Source organism: Mustela erminea, chromosome 17 (assembly GCF_009829155.1).
Source record: "Mustela erminea isolate mMusErm1 chromosome 17, mMusErm1.Pri, whole genome shotgun sequence".
Lineage (NCBI taxonomy): Eukaryota > Metazoa > Chordata > Mammalia > Carnivora > Mustelidae > Mustela > Mustela erminea.
The window spans coordinates 18200935-18219908 of record NC_045630.1 but is presented as its reverse complement, the minus strand read 5'-3'; the positions used below and the strand labels follow the sequence as shown (position 1 = coordinate 18219908).

Below are 18974 nucleotides of genomic sequence, written 5' to 3'. Positions count from 1 at the left end.
GGTTAATACCTATTCTTCTCAAACTATTAAAAAAAAAAGTCAGAAAAACTTCCAAACTCATTCTACAAAGCCAGTATTACCTTGATTCCAAGAAAAGGACCCCACTAAAAAAGGAGAGTTACAGACCAATATTCCTAATGAACATGGATGCAAAAATACTCACCAAATCTAATTCAAAAGTATATTAAAAGAATTATTCACCACAATCAAGTGAGATTTATTCCTGGGTTCAGGGGTGGTTCAATATTCACAAATCAATCAACGTGATACATCACATTAATAAAAGAAAGGAAAAGAACCATATGGTATTGCCAATAGATTCAGAAAAAGCATTTGACAAAATACAGCATCCATTCTTGATTAAAACCCTCAGAAAGTAGAGAGATAAAGGGAACATACTTCAACATCATAAGACCATATATGAAAGACCCATAGCTAATATAATTCTTAATGGGGGAAAACTGAGAACTTTCTCCTATGGTCAGGAACAAGACAAGGATGTCCACTCTCAACCATTACTATTTAACACAGTACTGGAAGTGTTAGCCTCAGCAATTAGACAACAAAAAGAAATAAAAGGCATCCAAACTGGTAAGGAAGAAGTAAAACTGTCACTATTTACAGACAATATCATACTCTATGTAGAAAACCCAAAAGACCACCAAAAAAATTGCTAGAACTAATACATGAATTCAAAAGAATTGTAGGATATAAAATCAATGTGCAGAAATCTGTTGCATTTCTACACGCCAATAGTGAAGCAGTAGAAAAAGAACCCCAAGAACAAGATACCTAGGAATAAACTTGATTAAAGAGGTAAAAGATCTATACTCTGAAAACTATAGATCAGTTATGAAAGAAATTGAAGAGGACACAAAGAAATGGAAAAGCATTCTGTGCTCATGGATTGAAAGAACAGACATTGTTAAAATGTCTGTACTACCCAAACCAATCTATACATTTAATGCTATCCCTATCAAAATATCACCAATATTTTTCACAGAACTAGAACAAACAATCCTAAAGTTTGTATGGAACCACAAAAGACTCCAAATAAAAAAAAACAATTCTGAAAAAGAAAAACAAACCTGGAGGCATCTTGAGGCATTGACACAGTATGGTACTGGCACAAAAATGGACACATAGATGAAATGGAACAGAATAGAGAACCCAGAAATGGACCCTCAAATCTATGGTCAACTAATATTCAATGAAGCAAGAAAGATTATTCAATGGAAAAGAATCTCTTTGACAAATAGTGTTAGGAAAACTGGACAGCAACATGCAGAAAAATGAAACTGGACCACTTTCTTATACCATACACAAAGATAAATTCAAAATGGATGAAAGATTTAAATGTGAAACAAGACTCTATCTAAATTTTTCTAGAGAACACAGGTGGGAACTTTTTTGACCTCAGCCATAGCAACATCTTAGTAGACATGTTGCCCAAGACAAGGGAAACAAAAGCAAAAATGAACTATTGGGACTTCAACAATATAACAAATGTTTGCACAGCAATGGAAACAATCAACAAAAATAAGAGGTAGCCTAAAGAATGGAAGAAGATATTTGCAAATGTCATATCTGATAAAGGGTTAGTATCCAAAATATATAAAGAACTTATCGAACTCAACACCCTCCCCCCAAAATAATCCAGTTAGGAAATGGACAGAAGACATGAATAGACACTTTTCTAAAGAAGACATTCAATGGCTAACAGACAAATGGAAAGATGCTCATCATCAGGGAAATACAAATCCAAACTACAATGAGATACCACCTCACACCTGTCAGAATGGCTAAAATTAACATCACAAGAAACAACAGGTATTAGTGAGGATGCAGAGAAAGCAAAACACTCTTGCACTTTTGGTGGGAATGCAAACTGGTGCAGTCACTCTGGAGAACATTATGGAGGTTCCTCAAAAACTTAAAAATAGAACTACCCTATGAACCACCAATTGTAGTACTAGGTATTCACCCAAAGAAAATACTGAGTCAAATACAAAATACAAAATACAAAAATACTGAGTCAAAGGGGTACACGCACCCCAATGTTTATAGCAGCATTATCTGCAATAGTCAAACTATGGAGAGACCCAAATGTCCATCAGCTGATGAAGGGTAAAGATGTGGTGTGTGTGTGTGTGTGTGTGTATTCCACCATATATATATATGGTGCATTATTACTCAGCCATCAAAAAAAAAAGAAAGAAATTTCACCATTTGCAATAACACAGATGGAGCTCGAGTATATTCTGCTAAGTGAAATAAGTCAGAGAAAGTCAAATGCCATATGATCTCACTCATATACGAAAATTAAAAAGAAAACATGGACATATGGGAAGAGAGAAAAGAAAAAAGGACAGAGGGAAACAAACCATAAGAGATTCTTAATGATAGAGAACAAACTGAGGCTTGGGGCGCCTGGGTGGCTCAGTGGGTTAGGCCTCTGCCTTTGGCTCAGGTCATGATCCCGGGGTCCTGGGATGGAGTCCCACATAGGGCTCTCTGCTCAGCTGGGAGCCTGCTTCCTCCTCTCTCTGCCTGCCTCTCTGCCTACTTGTGATCTCTGTCAAATAAATAAATAAAATCTTTTTTTTTTTTAATTTATTTGACACACAGAGAGAGATCACAAGTAGGCAGAGAGGCGGAAAGAGAGAGGGGAGGAAGGAGGCTCCCAGCTGAGCAGAGAGCCCGATGCGGGTGGAGCTGGATCCCAGGACCCTGAGATCATGACCTGAGCAGAAGGCAGAGGCTTAACCCACTGAGCCACCCAGGTGCCCAATAAATAAAATCTTAAAACAAAACAAAACAAAACAGGCTTGATGAAGGGAGGTGGGTGGGGGATGTGCTAGATGGATGATGGGTATTAAAGAAGGCATTTGTGATGAGCACTGGGTGTTGTATGTATGTGATGAATCACTGATTTCTACTCCAGAAACCAATATTGCATTGTATGTTGACTAACTAAAATAAAAACCTTAAAAATAAATAAATAAATAAATGAATAAATAATAAAGTGTGCCTTGCATATGTGTATGACATGTGGAAAGAAGCAAAAAATCCATGTACAGAAAGATAAATTCAGCATTAAACATGTTGAGATTAAAGAGAACTTGTGTCTGGAGTATATTGCTGTAACCAGATCCTATGTCTTACCTGGGTCTTAACGAGGGCTTCCTTACACCAGCCTTTCTGAAGAAGGACATTTTCCTATGTGATGTTGAAAACACATTTGGTTCTCTGAAAACTTCCAGTGCAATATCTAATGAAAAATCACAGTTAGGTAACACCATGTTATAAAGAATATTCCAGAGAATAAGAAGGGACAAATTAAAAAAGATACTTATCAGACATCAAGTACATGTGGAAGAACCACAGTTCCCACAACTGTCCAGCATCTCAGGACATTACTACTGAAAAGAGACTTGGGGATGATTTTTACCCTGACTTCAGTCCAGATTGTGTTATCTAAGTGTGTTGGTCATTAGGCCAAGAAGCCACCTTCCTCAGAAGACCTCCTAAGACCAAGCCTATTGTATTTCTTCCCATTTTAACACCAAATGTTATCTATCCTTCCTCTGATCAGCCATATTGACTGGACTATATTCCACAAGACATTCAGTCTGCCTGACACCTCTGTTATCCCATCCCATGCCCTTTCACTTGCCCTTAGGAGCTCCTGCTCTGTAATCAGCAAACTCTCACAGAATCGGGAGCTCTTTGTTAAGCGTTCCCTCTATCTCCTTGCTTTAACTGAAATCATTCTCTCTTCTGAGAACACTGCTTCCACTGCAAGCTTCTCTCTTTTTTTTTTTTCTTTTTCAAGATTTTATTTATTTATTTGACAAAGAGAGATCACTAGGAGGCAGAAAGGCAGGCAGAGAGAGAGGAAGGGAAGCAGGCTCCCTGCTGAGCAGAGAGCCTGATGCAGGAGGGGTTGGATCCCAGGACCCTGAGATCATGACCCAAGCCAAAGGCAGAGGCTTAACCCACTGAGCCACCCAGGTGCCCCACAATGCAAGCTCTTAAAAGCTATTCTATCACACCATATGCAGTTTAGAGTGGGTGTCTGGTTCCCTATTACTATATAAAAACATTATTTCAAAAAGTATATTAAAACATTACTATTGAAGAATAATAGATTCCAAGGATCTCAGTATCTTAGGAAAGCCCTTTGGGGTAAGTATTGTATAAGAAAATATATAGACTATCAAATTATTAAGGGCAAGGATGAATATATATATATATATATATATATATATATATATATAGCTTCTAAGTAAATGCAATTGAATTGGTGAAAAAAAAAAATAAAATCCAGATGATGGAAGATTAGATAAAAAAAAAATCCACACAAATGAAACTCAAAAACCCAGTATAAACACTTATAAAACCTGGATAAAAAATTTATGCATTTTAAAACTCATATATAAGTTTGTAGAAAATTACAACAAAACAAAATAAAAACATAGAAATTAGAAACAAGGAGGATGTTAGAAACCAGAAAGTTTAAGCTGACATCCTAGAGGTGTTCACAGTGTTAAAACCACAACAGGTCAGAAGACAAAGCCACTGGCCTTTAGAAAAAGGAAAAAAAAAAAAAAAACCCTGGCACTGCTTTTATTCTCAAAACACACATCAATTATGACAGTTGCTACTGAAAAATTTAACAAGACTTTTGGCAGAGTCTCAGGGCAGAAGAAGGCAAAATTTCAAACCAGCGCAGGAGGAGGGGCTCTGATAAGTACCAGTCTTTCAATTGTGATCCCAAGAAATAAAGGAAAGCAGAAATAGCTCATCCATCAAAAGGAATAAAAATCAGCTTTGAACCAACACATTCCCTAAATGGATTAAGGTTATCTGGATGCTACTAGTTTAGTGTATGTCAGATGTAAGATAAAATCCTCTCTGGAGGAAAATAACATTACCCAGAACCTTAAATTATCTCTACAGTTTTTTCTAACCAACCATGTTAAAAAAATAAAGCAGAAATAGCAAGGTATTTAAAAAGATCTAACCAAAAAAAAAAAAAAAAAAAAAAAGAGGGGAGGAGGAGTTGACAGTTGAAATTGACATAGGAAATCCAAATATGGACTTTTAAAATTACTGTTATTAATATAATATATGGCATTAAAAGGAGTAAAATATCAACAGAGACTAAGTATCATACAAAGAAAAAATTCTGAAAATAAAAAATTTAATGACTGAAATTAATGAAATTAAGAACTAATAAATCGTTTTAATGACAAATTATATACAACAAAGTGAAAATTACTGAACTAAGAGTTAGATCAAAAGAAAATATGCAGACTGAAACATACAGAGAAAAATATGGAAAATGAAGAAAAATCATAGAAGACATAAGCAAGTGGCTATAATGTAAAAAATAATGAAGTACGATTATCAGAAAGAGGGAAAAAATAAAATGGAGCAGGACATATATTTGAAGAGATAATAACTGAAAATTTTCTAAAACTGACAAATGACATCAAATCAGAAATACAGGAAGTCCTGAAACCACAAGTAGTATAAATACTTATATATGTCTTATTAAAATTGCATGACAGTAGAAACAAAGAGAAAATGAAGGGGGGGTGGGCAATGAATAAAAGAAATATTTCCTTCTACTAAACAATGCCAGTGAAGACGTTAGGCTAACTCCTCAAAATGAACTAAGGAAGCCAAGAGATAGTAAAATGGTATCTTCAAAGTGCTAAAAGAAAGTAATACCAACAAGAATTCTACAGCTGAAAACCATGTTATCAAACAGAGCCAAAATACAGATAATTCTAAAATTTACGTTGAAGGAAATGCCAAAAGGTGTTCTTGGAGGCAACTTAGAGGGGCAGGAAATGATGAAAAAGAAAGAAAAAGTGAATATGTTGTGAGTAAGCATAACTGAATATTAATTTATAAAATAGTAATATATATGTAGTAAAAGTAGTGACTTACATTAAACTTTAATGTCAAGGATGCATTTGAAATCTATATAGTAACCAGTAAGAGAAGAAAACATGTAAAAACAACACATTAACAGAAAGAATATATGGAATTATCAGAAAACAATTTGTAATCTTAAAGAAAGTCAAAAAGAGAAGAGAGAACATAGAACAGAAGGGACAAATAGAAAATAGTAAGGTAGCATTTAAAACCTAATACATGAGAAGTGACAGTGAATGTGATCAGACTAAATAATTAGAAGGTAATTCTCAAATTGGAGTAAACAAAAATGCAAATACCAAAAAAGAGAGATTCTGCTTAAAAAAGGCTCACCTTATACTGGCATAAAAACAGACACATAGATCAGTGGAACAGAGTAGAGAGCCCAGATATGGACCCACTTATTTGTGGAGCATAAGAAATGATACGGAGGACATGGGGAGATGGAGAGGAGAAGGGAGTAGGGGGAAATTGGAGGGGGAGATGAACCATGAGACACTGTGGACTCTGAAAAACAATCTAAGGGTTTTAAAGGGGCAGGGGGTAGGAGGTTGGGTGAGCCTGGTGATGGGTATTATTGAGGGCACGTGTTGCATGGAACACTGGGTGTGGTATACATAAACAATGAATTTTGGCACCCTGAAAAGAAATTAAAAAATATATATATATAAAAAAATTAAAAAAAAAAGGCTCACCTTAGATATAAAAGAAGGAGATACTAAAAAAATAAAAGAATGGAAAAGGATATAACAAGCAAACACTAGCCAGAAAGAAAGGTGATGACTATTAGATATAATTAGATATCTAATTAGATCAGATAATATCAGACAAAGTACAATAAAGAAGCATTATCAGAAGTAATGAAATTTTCTACCATAAATCTATAATGGTTCCAAATTTGCTTGTATCTAGAGATGTAGCCTCAAATAATATAAAGGAAAAACTGCAAGTCGTTTTTTCAAAAAGAATTATTTATTTATTTATTTATTTATTTTAGAGAGAGAGTGAGAGCAGGGAGGGGTGGAGGAAGAGGAAAAGAGGATTTTAAGCAGACTTCCTGCTGAACATGAAGCCCGGTGGAGCCCAAACACATGATGCTGAGATTATTACCTGAGTTGAAATGAAGAGTTGGATGCTAAACTGACTGAACCACCCAGGGGCCCCCAAAACTGCAAGTCTTAGAAAAAGAAGTAAAAATCCAGAGGGGAGGTTTAAAAAATTTCTCTTTCAATAATGGATTCAAATGTATTCTAAAATTACCATCAAAGATAGAAAATCTGGGGTCTGGGTGTCTTAGTTGGTTAAGTGTCTGCCTTTGGCTCAGGTCATGATCCAAGGGTCCTGAGATTGAGCCCAGCAGCAGGAAGCCTGCTTCTCCCTCTCCTTTTGCTCATCCCCATCACTCATGCTATCTCTCTCTCAAATACATAAATAAAACCTAAAAAAAAGATATAGAAAATCTGAACATACTTAATCGAATACATCTACTTGTAGATACAGAATATTATATCCAAAATTATATGCCTAGAGATAGATAATTAATTATAATAAGAGGGTATCATAAACAACAAAATATTTGAAATTTCAAATGAAATCAACAAATTTGTAGAAAATACAACATATTAAAATGACACAAGAAGAAATAGAAAATCTGAAAAATCCTACATATTTTAAAGAAATGAAGTTTGTAATTAAATCTCTCCTTGAGATTGAGACAAGTGAGCTTGCCAACACCATTTCTTTCTTTTAAAAATAATTTTTTTTTCTTAAAGATTTTATTTATTTATTTGACAGAGAGAGGTCACAAGTAGACAGAGAGGCAGGCAGGCTCCCTGCTGAGCAGAGAGCCCGATGTGGGGCTCGATCCCAGGACCCTGAGATCATGACCTGAGCCAAAGGCAGAGACTTAACCCACTGAGCCACCCAGGTGCCCCTTAAAAATTTTTTAAAATTTTTTTAAATTAACATATAACGTATTATTAGCCCCAGGGGTACAGGTATGTGAATTGCCAGGTTTATACACTTCACAGCACTCATCATAGCACATACCTTCCCCAATGTCCATAACCCAACCACTTTCTTCCTATCCCCCTTTCCCCGGCAACCCTGTTTGTTTTGTGAGATTAAGAGTCTCTTATGATTTGTCTTCCACCCGATCCCGTCTTGTTTCATTTATTCCTTTCCTACCCCCTGAAACCCCCCATGTTGCCTCTCAACTTCCTCATATCAGGGAGACTGTATGATAACTGTCTTTCTCTGGTTGACTTATTTTGTTAAGCATAATACCCTCTAGTTCCATCCACATCGTCACAAATGGCAAGATTTCATTTCTCTTGATGGCTGCATAGTACTCCACTGTATATATATACACCACTTCTTTATCCATTCATCTGTTGATGGACATCTAGGTTCTTTCCATAGTTTGGCTATTGTGGACCTTGCTGCTATAAACATTCAGGTGCACATGTCCCTTTGGATCACTACATTTGTATCTCTAGGGTAAATACCCAGTAGTATGATTGCTGGGTCATAAGGTAGCTCTATTTTCAACTTTTTGAAGAACCTCCATGCTGTTTTCGAGAGTGGCTGCACCAGTTTGCATTCCCACCAACAGTGTAGGAGGGTTCCCCTTTCTCCACATCCTCGCCAGCATCTGTCATTCCCTGACTTCTTAATTTTAGTTCTGACTGGTGTGAGGTAGTATCTCATTGTGGTTTGGATTTGTATTTCCCTGATGCCAAGTGATGTGGAGCACTTTTTCATGTGTCTGTTGGCCATCTGGATGTCTTCTTTGCAGAAATGTCTGTTCATGTCTTCTGCCCATTTCTTGATTGGATTATTTGTTTCTTTGGGTGTTAAGTTTGATAAGTTCTTTATAGATTTTGGATACTAGCCCTTTATCTGATATGTTGTTTGCTAGTAAATATCTTCTCCCATTCTGTCAGTTGTCTTTCAGTTTTGTTAACTGTTTCCTTTGCTGTGCAAAAGCTTCTGATCTTAATGAAGTCCCAATAGTTCGTTTTTGCCCTTGCTTCCCTTACCTTTGGCGATGTTCCTAGGAAGAAGTTGCTGAGGCTGAGGTCAAAGAGGTTGCTGTCTGTGTTCTCTTCAAGGATTTTGATGGAATCCTTTCTCACATTGAGGTCCTTCATCCATTTTGAGTCTATTTTCATATGTGGTGTTTAAGGAAATGGTCCAGTTTCATTTTTTTGCATGTGGCTGTCCAATTTGCCCAACACCATTTGTTGAGAAGTCTTTTTTTCCATTGGACATTCTTTCCTGCTTTGTTGAAGATTAGTTGACCATAGAGTTGAAGGTATATTTCTGGGCTCTCTATTCTGTTCCATTCTGCTATGTGTCTGTTTTTGTGCCAGTACCATACTGTCTTGATGATGACAGCTTTGTAGTAGAGCTTGAAGGTCTGGAATGGTGATGCCACCAGCTTTGGCTTTATTTTTCAACATTCCGCTGGCTATTCGAGGTCTTTTCTTGTTCCATATAAATTTTAGGATTATTTTTTCCATTTCTTTGAAAAAAAAAAAGGATGGTATTTTGATAGGGATTGCATTAAATGTATACATTGCTTTAGGTAGCATAGATATTTTCATAATATTTGTTCTTCCAATCCATGAGCATGTAATATTTTTCCATTTCTTTGTGTCTTTTTCAATTTCTTTCATGAGTACTTTATAGTTTACTGAGTACAGATTCTTTGCCCCTTTAGTTAGGTTTATTCCTAGTTATTTTGTAGCTTTGGGTGCAACTGTAAATGGGATTGACTCTTTAATTTCTCTTTCTTCTGTCTTGTTGTTGATGTATAGAAATGCAACTGACTTCTGTGCATTGATTTTATATCCTGACACTTTGCTGAATTCCTGTACAAGTTCTAGCAGATTTGGAGTGGAGTCTTTTGGTTTTTCCACATAAAGTATCATATCATCTGCAAAGAGTGATAGTTTGACTTCTTCTTTACTGATTTGGATGCCTTTAATTTCTTTTTATTGTCTGATTGCTGAGGCTAGGACTTCTAGTACTGTGTTGAAAAGCAGTGGTGATAATGGACATCCCTGATGGTCAACACCATTTCTATCTAAAAGGGTAATGTAGGATTTAGTAAGAACAATGAAGTAATGAAAAGAAACCAAATGTATAAAAATTTTAGCATAATAAATAAAACTCTTTATTGGCAGAGGACATAATTGTGTGTACAAAAATCAAACAAATTTTTAGAATTTATAATTTAGGAAAGCAGAAGATGACAAGACCAATATGTAAAAATCAACATATTTTTATATGCCAGACACAATTTAAAAATGAAACTTTAAAAATTATACCGTTCACAAGTGTATCAGAAAACATCAAAGGCCTAAACACAAATGTAATGGAAGCTACAAAATAATATTACATGGAAAAACAGAAAACATTATTGAAAGAAATTAAAGAAAACTTAAATAAGTGGAGAAATACACTAAATTCATGGATTAAAAAGTACAATAGGGAATGACATCACAGAAAATGATTAAGTAGGGAGCTCCAGGGATCCATCTTCCATAAAAACAACTAAAGATGTGGCAAAATGTTCATAATCAGGGTTTTACAGAATTCTGAACTTGGTCAAGAGCTTATAATAACCAGGGAAAAGCTTAGTAAGGAAAGAAGAGGCTGAGTTTGCTAAGAAAGTGTTGTGACATTTTTAAGTTGTCCACCTTGCATTCCTTTGTGATGCCACATCAGTGGTGGCCATATGACAGCAACCTACATTCTTGCTGCAGGCTTCTATTGCCAGAGATAGCAATATGGATCTAATTTTCAAAGAATGTGTTTGTCTCTTGAAATGAAGTTGTCTCTTGGCTCCCTGAAGAACTGGCATAAGGACTAGCCTTTGTTTTTCCCTATTTAGGAGTATTTTTAGGGCTGAGAGGCATCCCATGTGACATTTGTTGAAAGCATTTATAGGCACAAGTACTGGGTATGGTAGACTGGGCCAACAGCTGGGACATCAGACAACACAAAGTTGGGGAAAGAAGTGTATACATGGGGTAATAAGGGCTTTTAAAGCTCCCACATATACTGGGGAATTAAGAAAGCTATTCACATGCCCGAAACTGGATGTGTGCTCAGAAAAGTCATGAGAAGATCCAAAACTTTCCCCTCTGGCTGAACTTCAGGGTCCAGGCAAATGGAAAATGAAGGCTAAGGCAGAGTTGTAAATAGCCTGGCTGAGCATTGAAAGAGTATTCCAACACATAGCCAATCTGCAAAGGCCCGTAGAGCAATTTTTCTTTTTGTTTTGTTTATTTCCTTTTCTTTTTTTTCTTTCTGACATTTAAGGAAACTATCAAAACACTGGTTGGCCACAAGCAAGTAGAACACAAACTTCAGTGGTCACACATAACAAAGAGTACAGACTTTATAAAAATAGTTGAGAAATTTCACCAAAGAAAACAGCACCCACAAAAGCAGCAGCAGCAAACTTGAAGAGGAGGGGAGAATTTCATTTTCAGAGCTGCCACAATATAATGTCCAAAATGTCTAGTCTTCAACAAAAAAACTATAAGGCATGCAAAAAAACAAGTATGGCCCATTCACAGAAAAAAAGAAATCAATAGAAAGTGTCCATGAGAAGTCCAGTCATTGTACTTATTAGACAAAAACTTTAAATCAACTGTCTTAAATGCTCAAAGAGCTAAAGGAAAGTATGGACAAAGAACTAAAGGAAGTCAAGAGAATGGTGTCTCACCAAAAAAAGTATCAATAAAAAGATAGAAATGACAAAAAGAAATCAAATAGCAATTCTGTAGCTGAAAAGTAAAATAATTTTGAGCTAAATGAAATTTAAAAATCAGATAACAAAAAGTATTGCTCAAAGAGAAATTTATTCTTGTAAATGCAGATATTGAAGAAAAAAAGATGCCAAATCAGTAAATGAAACTTATACCTCTAGGAACTAAATAAAGAATAGCAAGCTAAATCCAAAGTTAGCAGTAAAACAGAATAATGAAGATTAGAATGGAAGTAAGCAAAATAGGGAACAGAAAACCAATATAGAAAATCAACAAAACCAACAGCTTTTTCTTTGAAAAGAAAAAAGAAAAACCTGATAAATATTTAGTTAGACTGACCAAGAAATAAAAGATTCAAACTACTAAGCTCAGAAATGAAAGTAGAGACATTACTATCAACATTACAGAAATAAAAAGAGATTATAAACAATTATATGCCAATAAATTAGATAATCTAGACAAATAGAAAAATTCCAAGAAATGTACAACTATCCAACAGACTCAAGAAGAAATAAAAAATTTGAACATGTTATAACAAGAGACTGAATCACTAAAGACAAACCTCTCAACAAAGAAAAACCAAGGACCACATGACTTCACTGGTGAATTCTATAGTATAACATTTAAAGAGTTAAGACTATAGATCTTTACATTAAAGGCAATGCAAAGAAGCTTATAGTTAAAAACACGAGTATCTTTATAGAATAAAGATACTTGGAGTAAAGAAACAAAGTCCATTTTAACTGGATTATAATTAAGAGCTTGTGTTTGTTAGAGATACCATTGAGAGAGAGAATATTATCCTTATAAGACTTGTGACTGATAGGTGACTCATGTATAGAATATATAAATAACCCATACAAATTGGTAAAAAAAAAAAAGAAAACAAATTGAAAAGTAGGCAAGAGACTTAAATAGGAATGTCATACACACACACACACACACACACACGCACACCTTATCCAATTGAATATTAAACAAATGTAAAAGCACTCAGTGTTATTACTCAATAAGAAAATGGATGTCAAAATAACAAGTGACATATCACTACATACCCACAAAAATAGCTAAGAATAAAGATTTCACACATTAAATATTGGTGAGGTTGTGGAGCAATTGGAATTCTCATATCCTGTTGATAAACATGTACAAACACTTTGTGAAAGTATTGGGAATTAGTTACCGAAGTGGAATGTATGTGTATCTTATTGACCCAGAAATTCTAGGTCCATATTCAACAGAAATGTGTTCATATGTGCATCAAATAATATGCACAAAGATGTTCATAGGAGCATTAAAAAACTGAAACAACTCAAATATTCATCACTTTTGAATGAATTAAAAATGGTACATTCATATATTAGAATACTCCACAGCATGCATTCTCAAAGGATGCTATTATTTCCAATAGGTGAAAATTAGTTTTTGTGGGTCAGAGGAGTCTTACTCCTTTATATACCATTGACATGTAGTATATCTATGGCATTAAAATTTATGTCTAAAGAGGCTCCTTGTGGGGGTGCAATAATGAAAAAAAATTGAGGTGAGGGGTACACAACTGTGCCGCATTACTAAAAAAAAATCAACAGTTGCTGCATTCAACATGATTGAACTCACAAACTCAATTTATATAAATATCAAAAAAATTATGTAAATTTAAAAAACCAGATAAAACTAAATTACCATTATCCTTGGGAAATAGGGAAGGATTAAAAATGGGGTGGTAACATAAAGGTGACCTTTGTTCAAAAGGGCAGTTGAAGATCAAACATATTTTTCCTTTTCCTATTCTTCACAATTATTAGTAGTTATTAGAAAAGAGGCAAATAAGGGCTAAGAAGAGACAAAAGAACAGAGGTGATTTGAAGTAGAAATTTTTAATGGGAAAAATGAAAAAAAGCCATGATGCTTTGGCTTTTCCTTCCCTTCTCTCAGGGATAACAGAGCTGAGATACTGGGATGGGAGCATGCTACATGCATCAGGTCACGAGATCATGTTAAGACTATTAAGCTATGCACAGAATAAAGTTTTATAAACCATGTACACGGGAGTAGAGCCTGGAGAAACACACTCAGAGTAGACATAGAAGTTCTCCTTGTCACTGTAGTGATTTAACCATGCTACTGATATATCAAGCTTCTTCTGGGTCAAGAACACTTCAGTAGATGTTGTAGCAACTCTGATCCCATCCATCCTGTCTGAGTTGAAGCATTCATTCTCCTAACCTGCTATAAATTTTGCCTGGTGATGGTGCACAGTTGAAGACCTCAGCTGAAAGAGTTGCTGCTCAACCCACAGTAGTGAACCTTTCATAGGAACAGTGAACCTGGCCAACATGGATTGGCAGAAGCTAGGAGACAATATACGGGAATAATGCTGAGGGTGCTGGCTCCAAGGGGACAGAATAGAAACTTGGTTAAGGGAGAGTTGATTAATATAGGATTGTTCTCCTAGGATATAGGATTTAAGAGCCTGGTAAGGATCCTGGAAAGTAGTGCAACACTGCTACACTGATTCTTAGAAGTTTGGAGAAAGCAATGGCTCATACTAAGTAGAAATTCTAGTGGCCAAAACAAACAGGCAAGGAAGATATCAAATGGCTCATAGAACTGAGCCTGCTACAGAAGATAAATTAAGTAAGCCTAAAAAACCCACCAGCCAACAACGGGTCACAGAGGGGTCAATCCTTTTACTAAAGCCAAAGAGTAGGGGGCGGGGTGGGGTGGGGTGGGGGTGGAATGGGAACCCCTGATGAGAGCAGCATTAGCATCACTGAGAAACTTCTTGGTGACTTTCTGTCATGACAAAACATCCATTTTGAGTAGCTGCCTATGTATTTTGCAGTGTGACAATTTTGCTCATACCTAGTCTGGACACTTAGAAAAGGACCCAAGTTTAGGATTTTCACCCCAAGTTCCTGCTTTGCTTTTCCTGGGATATCTTTTATAATGGCCATTCAGAGTTGGATCTATGAAATATTAGTGACAGCTGCGCCAATCTCCTTATAAATAATAGGTGTTTGCTACTCTGCTTGTGCTCTCTCTCTCGCTCGCTGGTGACCTGGGATGTAGGAATGCTTTCCCTCTGGCTTGCTGCACCCCATTTTGAGTCTTGAAAGTAATAAATTTTGTGATTTGACTTCTTCTGTATGAGTGTATTGAAACTGTGCTTTCAATCAAAATGGTCCTAGGGTTTTCTCTTCCCAAAATGAGCTCAGATGCCAAGGGAATTACCTGCCAACCTGGTAGAGGTGGCTTGTGCCTTCTCACTCAGCAAGTCATAGTCTGCATATACTTAGCACACAAACTCTGGGTTTTCCAGCACATATTTCTCTGTAGGTCAGGGCTAACTATTACTGAATTGCTGTCTCTGACAGCAATGGAAATCAAATCCCAGAATCGTAGAGGTGAGGTAGAAGCAATTTACTGCCCAAAATAAGGAAGATGCTAGTATTATACATATCTATATAATATATAGCATATATATTATATTTATAACATATTATACATATATTATATATAAAGTGGCAATAGAACAAGGATGGGAGCTAGGAGGACCTGACCCTCAGAAAGCTGTGGGTATGGTTAATATAATATGGTGTTCCTGGAGGTTAAATAGATAGGCAGCCAAAAAAATTACTGCTTAATATATACAACAAAAAGACACCAAAGACAAATGACTGAGAGCACTTGCACCAATGAAAGTCACAATCACTCGCTCAGTTTCTAAACATGAGTCAATTTTCAGACCCGGAATGCACTGACTGAAGAAAAGTCTCCATGAAAGAAGACCCTACAGCATTGTGGAAAGTGAATTCTAATGATACTTGCAGTCCCTCTCCAATGGGACATTTGAGCATTTATTCCAGTAACTGGAAGGGAAATATCTAGTCATTTCAAGGACTATTGAACACAGGGTCCTAGTTAACACTGTCTGGATCCCCAGAATGTCATCATCAACCCCAGTAGAGAAGACACTTATGAAGATAGCTAATAAATGGAGTCCTGGCTTAGGTGTAGCTCACAGTGGGCCCAGTGGGCCCAGAAACCCATTCAGTAGTGATTTCTCCAATCCCTACACATCTACTGGAATGGCATTACTTGGTAGTGGGTAGGATCTCCACATTATTTCCTTGGTCTAAGGAGTAAGAGCTATTATGGCGAGAAAGATCAAGTGGAAGTCTCTGAAACTCTTTCCATGTTCCTATTCAAGATGATAAAAACAGTATCACATTCTGAAGATAATAGTAGAGACTAATGCCACCCTTAAAAAACTGAAGAGATGGCTTCATATCCTAACTAAGGTCAGGATAAGATAGGTATCAGCACAAAAAGGGAGATAAAGCCACAAGATTCCAGGTAGGGTAAGGGGACTTCCTCAAAGAAATACTGCCTTACACTGGGAGCTGAAGCCCAAGCTGGGTGAGGAGCATAACCCCATGAAGGGCAACTTGGATTGGAGAATTCAGAACTCAAGCAAGATGAGGAGGACCTCTGCACAAAGGAGGGCCCAGCATATGGAGTTCAGCTGCGGTGAGAAGGGCACCGACATTGAGACATAAAGGAGCAGACCAGCATGAGGTGTGGAAACTTGAACAGAATGAGAAAGATAAGGGCACCTCGGTTGGTTGAGTGTCTGACTCTTGATTTTGGCACAGAGGCATTTCTTTAGTGTAATATAGGCTATCATACAAAAAAACCTTACAGCTAACACTATAATTAATGGTGAGGAAGTTTTTTAACTAACATCACATACAAGACAATTACGTCCTTTTACCACTCCTTTTCAACATTGTGCTGAAAGTTCTAGCAAATGCAATAAAATAAGAAAAAAAAGTAAAAGTTACACAGAGTGGAAAAGAAGAATTAAAACGTTTCTTGTTTGTTTATGTATGACTATGTATGTAGAAAATCCAAAAGAATTGACAAGAAATCTTCTGGAGCTAATAAGCAATTATAGTGAAGTTGCAGAATATAAGGTTAATATGCAGGTGCCACTCTTTCGTATATACTAACAAAGAATAAATGGAATTTGAAATTAAAAACACAATGCCATTTATGTTAGCACAATCACACTGAGATACTTTTGTTTCCTTTAGGCATACATAAAACAAAATATGTACAAAACCCATATGAGGAATTACAAACCTCTACTGAACTAATTCAAAGAAGAATAAAATAAATGGGGAGGCTTTCCCTGTTCGTAAATAGGAAGACTCAGTATTGTCAAGATGTGAGTTATTCCCAACTTGATTCATGCAGTTACAATGAAAATTCCAGTTACTTATTTGTGGATATAGGCATACCTTAGGGATATTTTGGGTGCAGGTCTAGACTGCCACAATAAAGTATATATCATGATAAAATGAATGAAATGATTTTTTTTTAAAGATTTTATTTATTTATTTGACAGAGAAAGAGATCACAAGTAGGCAGAGAGGCAGGCAGAGAGAAGGTGGGGAAGCGGGCTCCCCACAGAGCAGAGAGTCCAACACAGGGCTAGATTCCAGAACCCAGAGATCATGACCTGAATCGAAGGCAAAGACCTAACTCACTGAGCCACCCAGGTGCCCCATTTTTTCTTAATGCATATAAGATTTTTTCTTAATGCATATAAGAGTTATGTTTACACTATACTGTAGTTTGTTTAGTTTACTAAGAAACATGTAATTGTTAAAAAATGCTAACTATCATTAAAGCTTCCAGTGAGTTGTGACCCTGGTAGAGGGTCTTGCCTTAATGTTGATGGCTGGTAACTGATCAAGGTGGTGGTTGCTTAAGGTTAGGGTGACTGTGGAAACATCTTAAAATAAGACAACAATGATATTTGCCACATTAATGGACTCTTCCTTTCACAAAAATTTTCTCTGTATATATGATGCTGTTTGATAGCATTTTGCCCACAGAACTACTTTCAAAATTGGAGTTGATCCTCTCAAACCCTGCCACTCCTTTATCAACTAAACTTATGTAATATTCTGAATTCCTTGTTGTCATTTCAACAATCTTCATGGCATCTTTGTCAGAAGTAGATTCCATCTTAAGAAACCACTTTCTTTGCACCTTCATAGGAAGCAACTCTTCATCCACTCAAGTTTTATCATGAGATTGCCACAATTCAATCCCATCTTTAGGTGCCCTTCTAGTTCTAGTTTTCTTGCTATTTCTACCACATATGCAGTTATTTCCTCCACTGAAGTCTTGAACACTTCAAAGTCATCCATGGAAATTGGAGTCAACTTCTATAAAACTCCTGCTAATGTTGATACTTGGAACTCTTCCCATGAAATTTTTAAAAAAGATATTCATTTGGGAGACAGAGAGACAGTGTGAGTGAGAGAGGCAGAGGGAGACAGAGAAGCAGACTCCCCACTGAGCAGGGAGCCCAACTTGGGGCTCTATCCCAGGACCCAGAGACCCTAACCTGAGCCGAAGGCAGATGCTCAACCACCTGAGCCACCCAGGTGCCCCAAATCATGAATGTTCTTAATGACATACAGAGGGAATCCTTTCCTGAAGTTTTTCAACTTCTTTTGCCCAAATTCATTAGAGGAATCACTATGTATGGCAGCTATAGCCTTAAGAAATGTATTCCTTAAATAATAAAACTTGAAAGTCAAAATTACTACTAGACCCATGGGCTGCAGAATGAATGTTGTGTTAGCAGGCATAAAAATAGCATTAATCTTGTACATCTCCATCAGAGCTATTGGGTAACCAGGGGCATTGTCAATGAGCAGTAATATTTTGAAAGGAATCTTTTTCCAAGCAATAGGTCTCAACAGTGGGCTTAAAATATTTGGTAAACCATCTTATAAACAGATGTGCTATCATCCAGGCTTTGTTGTTCCATTTATGGAGCATAAGCAAGTAGATTTAGTATAATGCTTAAGGACCCTACACTTAAAGGTAAGAAAGGTAAAAGAGCATCGGTTTCAGCTCAGAGTGACCAGCTGCATTATACCCTAACAAGAGAGTTAGCCTGTTTGTTGAAGCTTTGAAGGCATGCCTTGACTTCTCTCCAACCATGAAAAATTATAAATGCTATCTTCTTCCAACCATGAAAAATTGTAAATGGCATCTTCTTCCAATATGAGACTGTTTTGTCTACACTGAAAATCTGTTGTTTAGTGTAGCTACCTTCGTGAATTATCTTGGTTACACCTGGATATCTTGCAGAAGTTTCTACATCAACACTAGCTGCTTTACCTTGTACTTTTATGTTATGGAGATGGCTTCTTC

General features: G+C 36.3%; 1 protein-coding gene across 7 annotated transcripts in view; it reads right to left on the bottom strand.

Annotated features, from left to right (window-relative positions):
- The window catches only part of RGSL1 (regulator of G protein signaling like 1), a 74052-nt gene that overhangs the window by 22332 nt on the left and 32746 nt on the right, over nt 1–18974 (bottom strand). For all 7 annotated transcript variants that reach the window (XM_032319156.1, XM_032319155.1, XM_032319158.1 and 4 more), the window contains one exon: nt 3166–3271. In XM_032319156.1, the coding sequence (XP_032175047.1) occupies nt 3166–3271 (106 nt within the window). The remainder of the gene's footprint in view (nt 1–3165; nt 3272–18974) is intronic.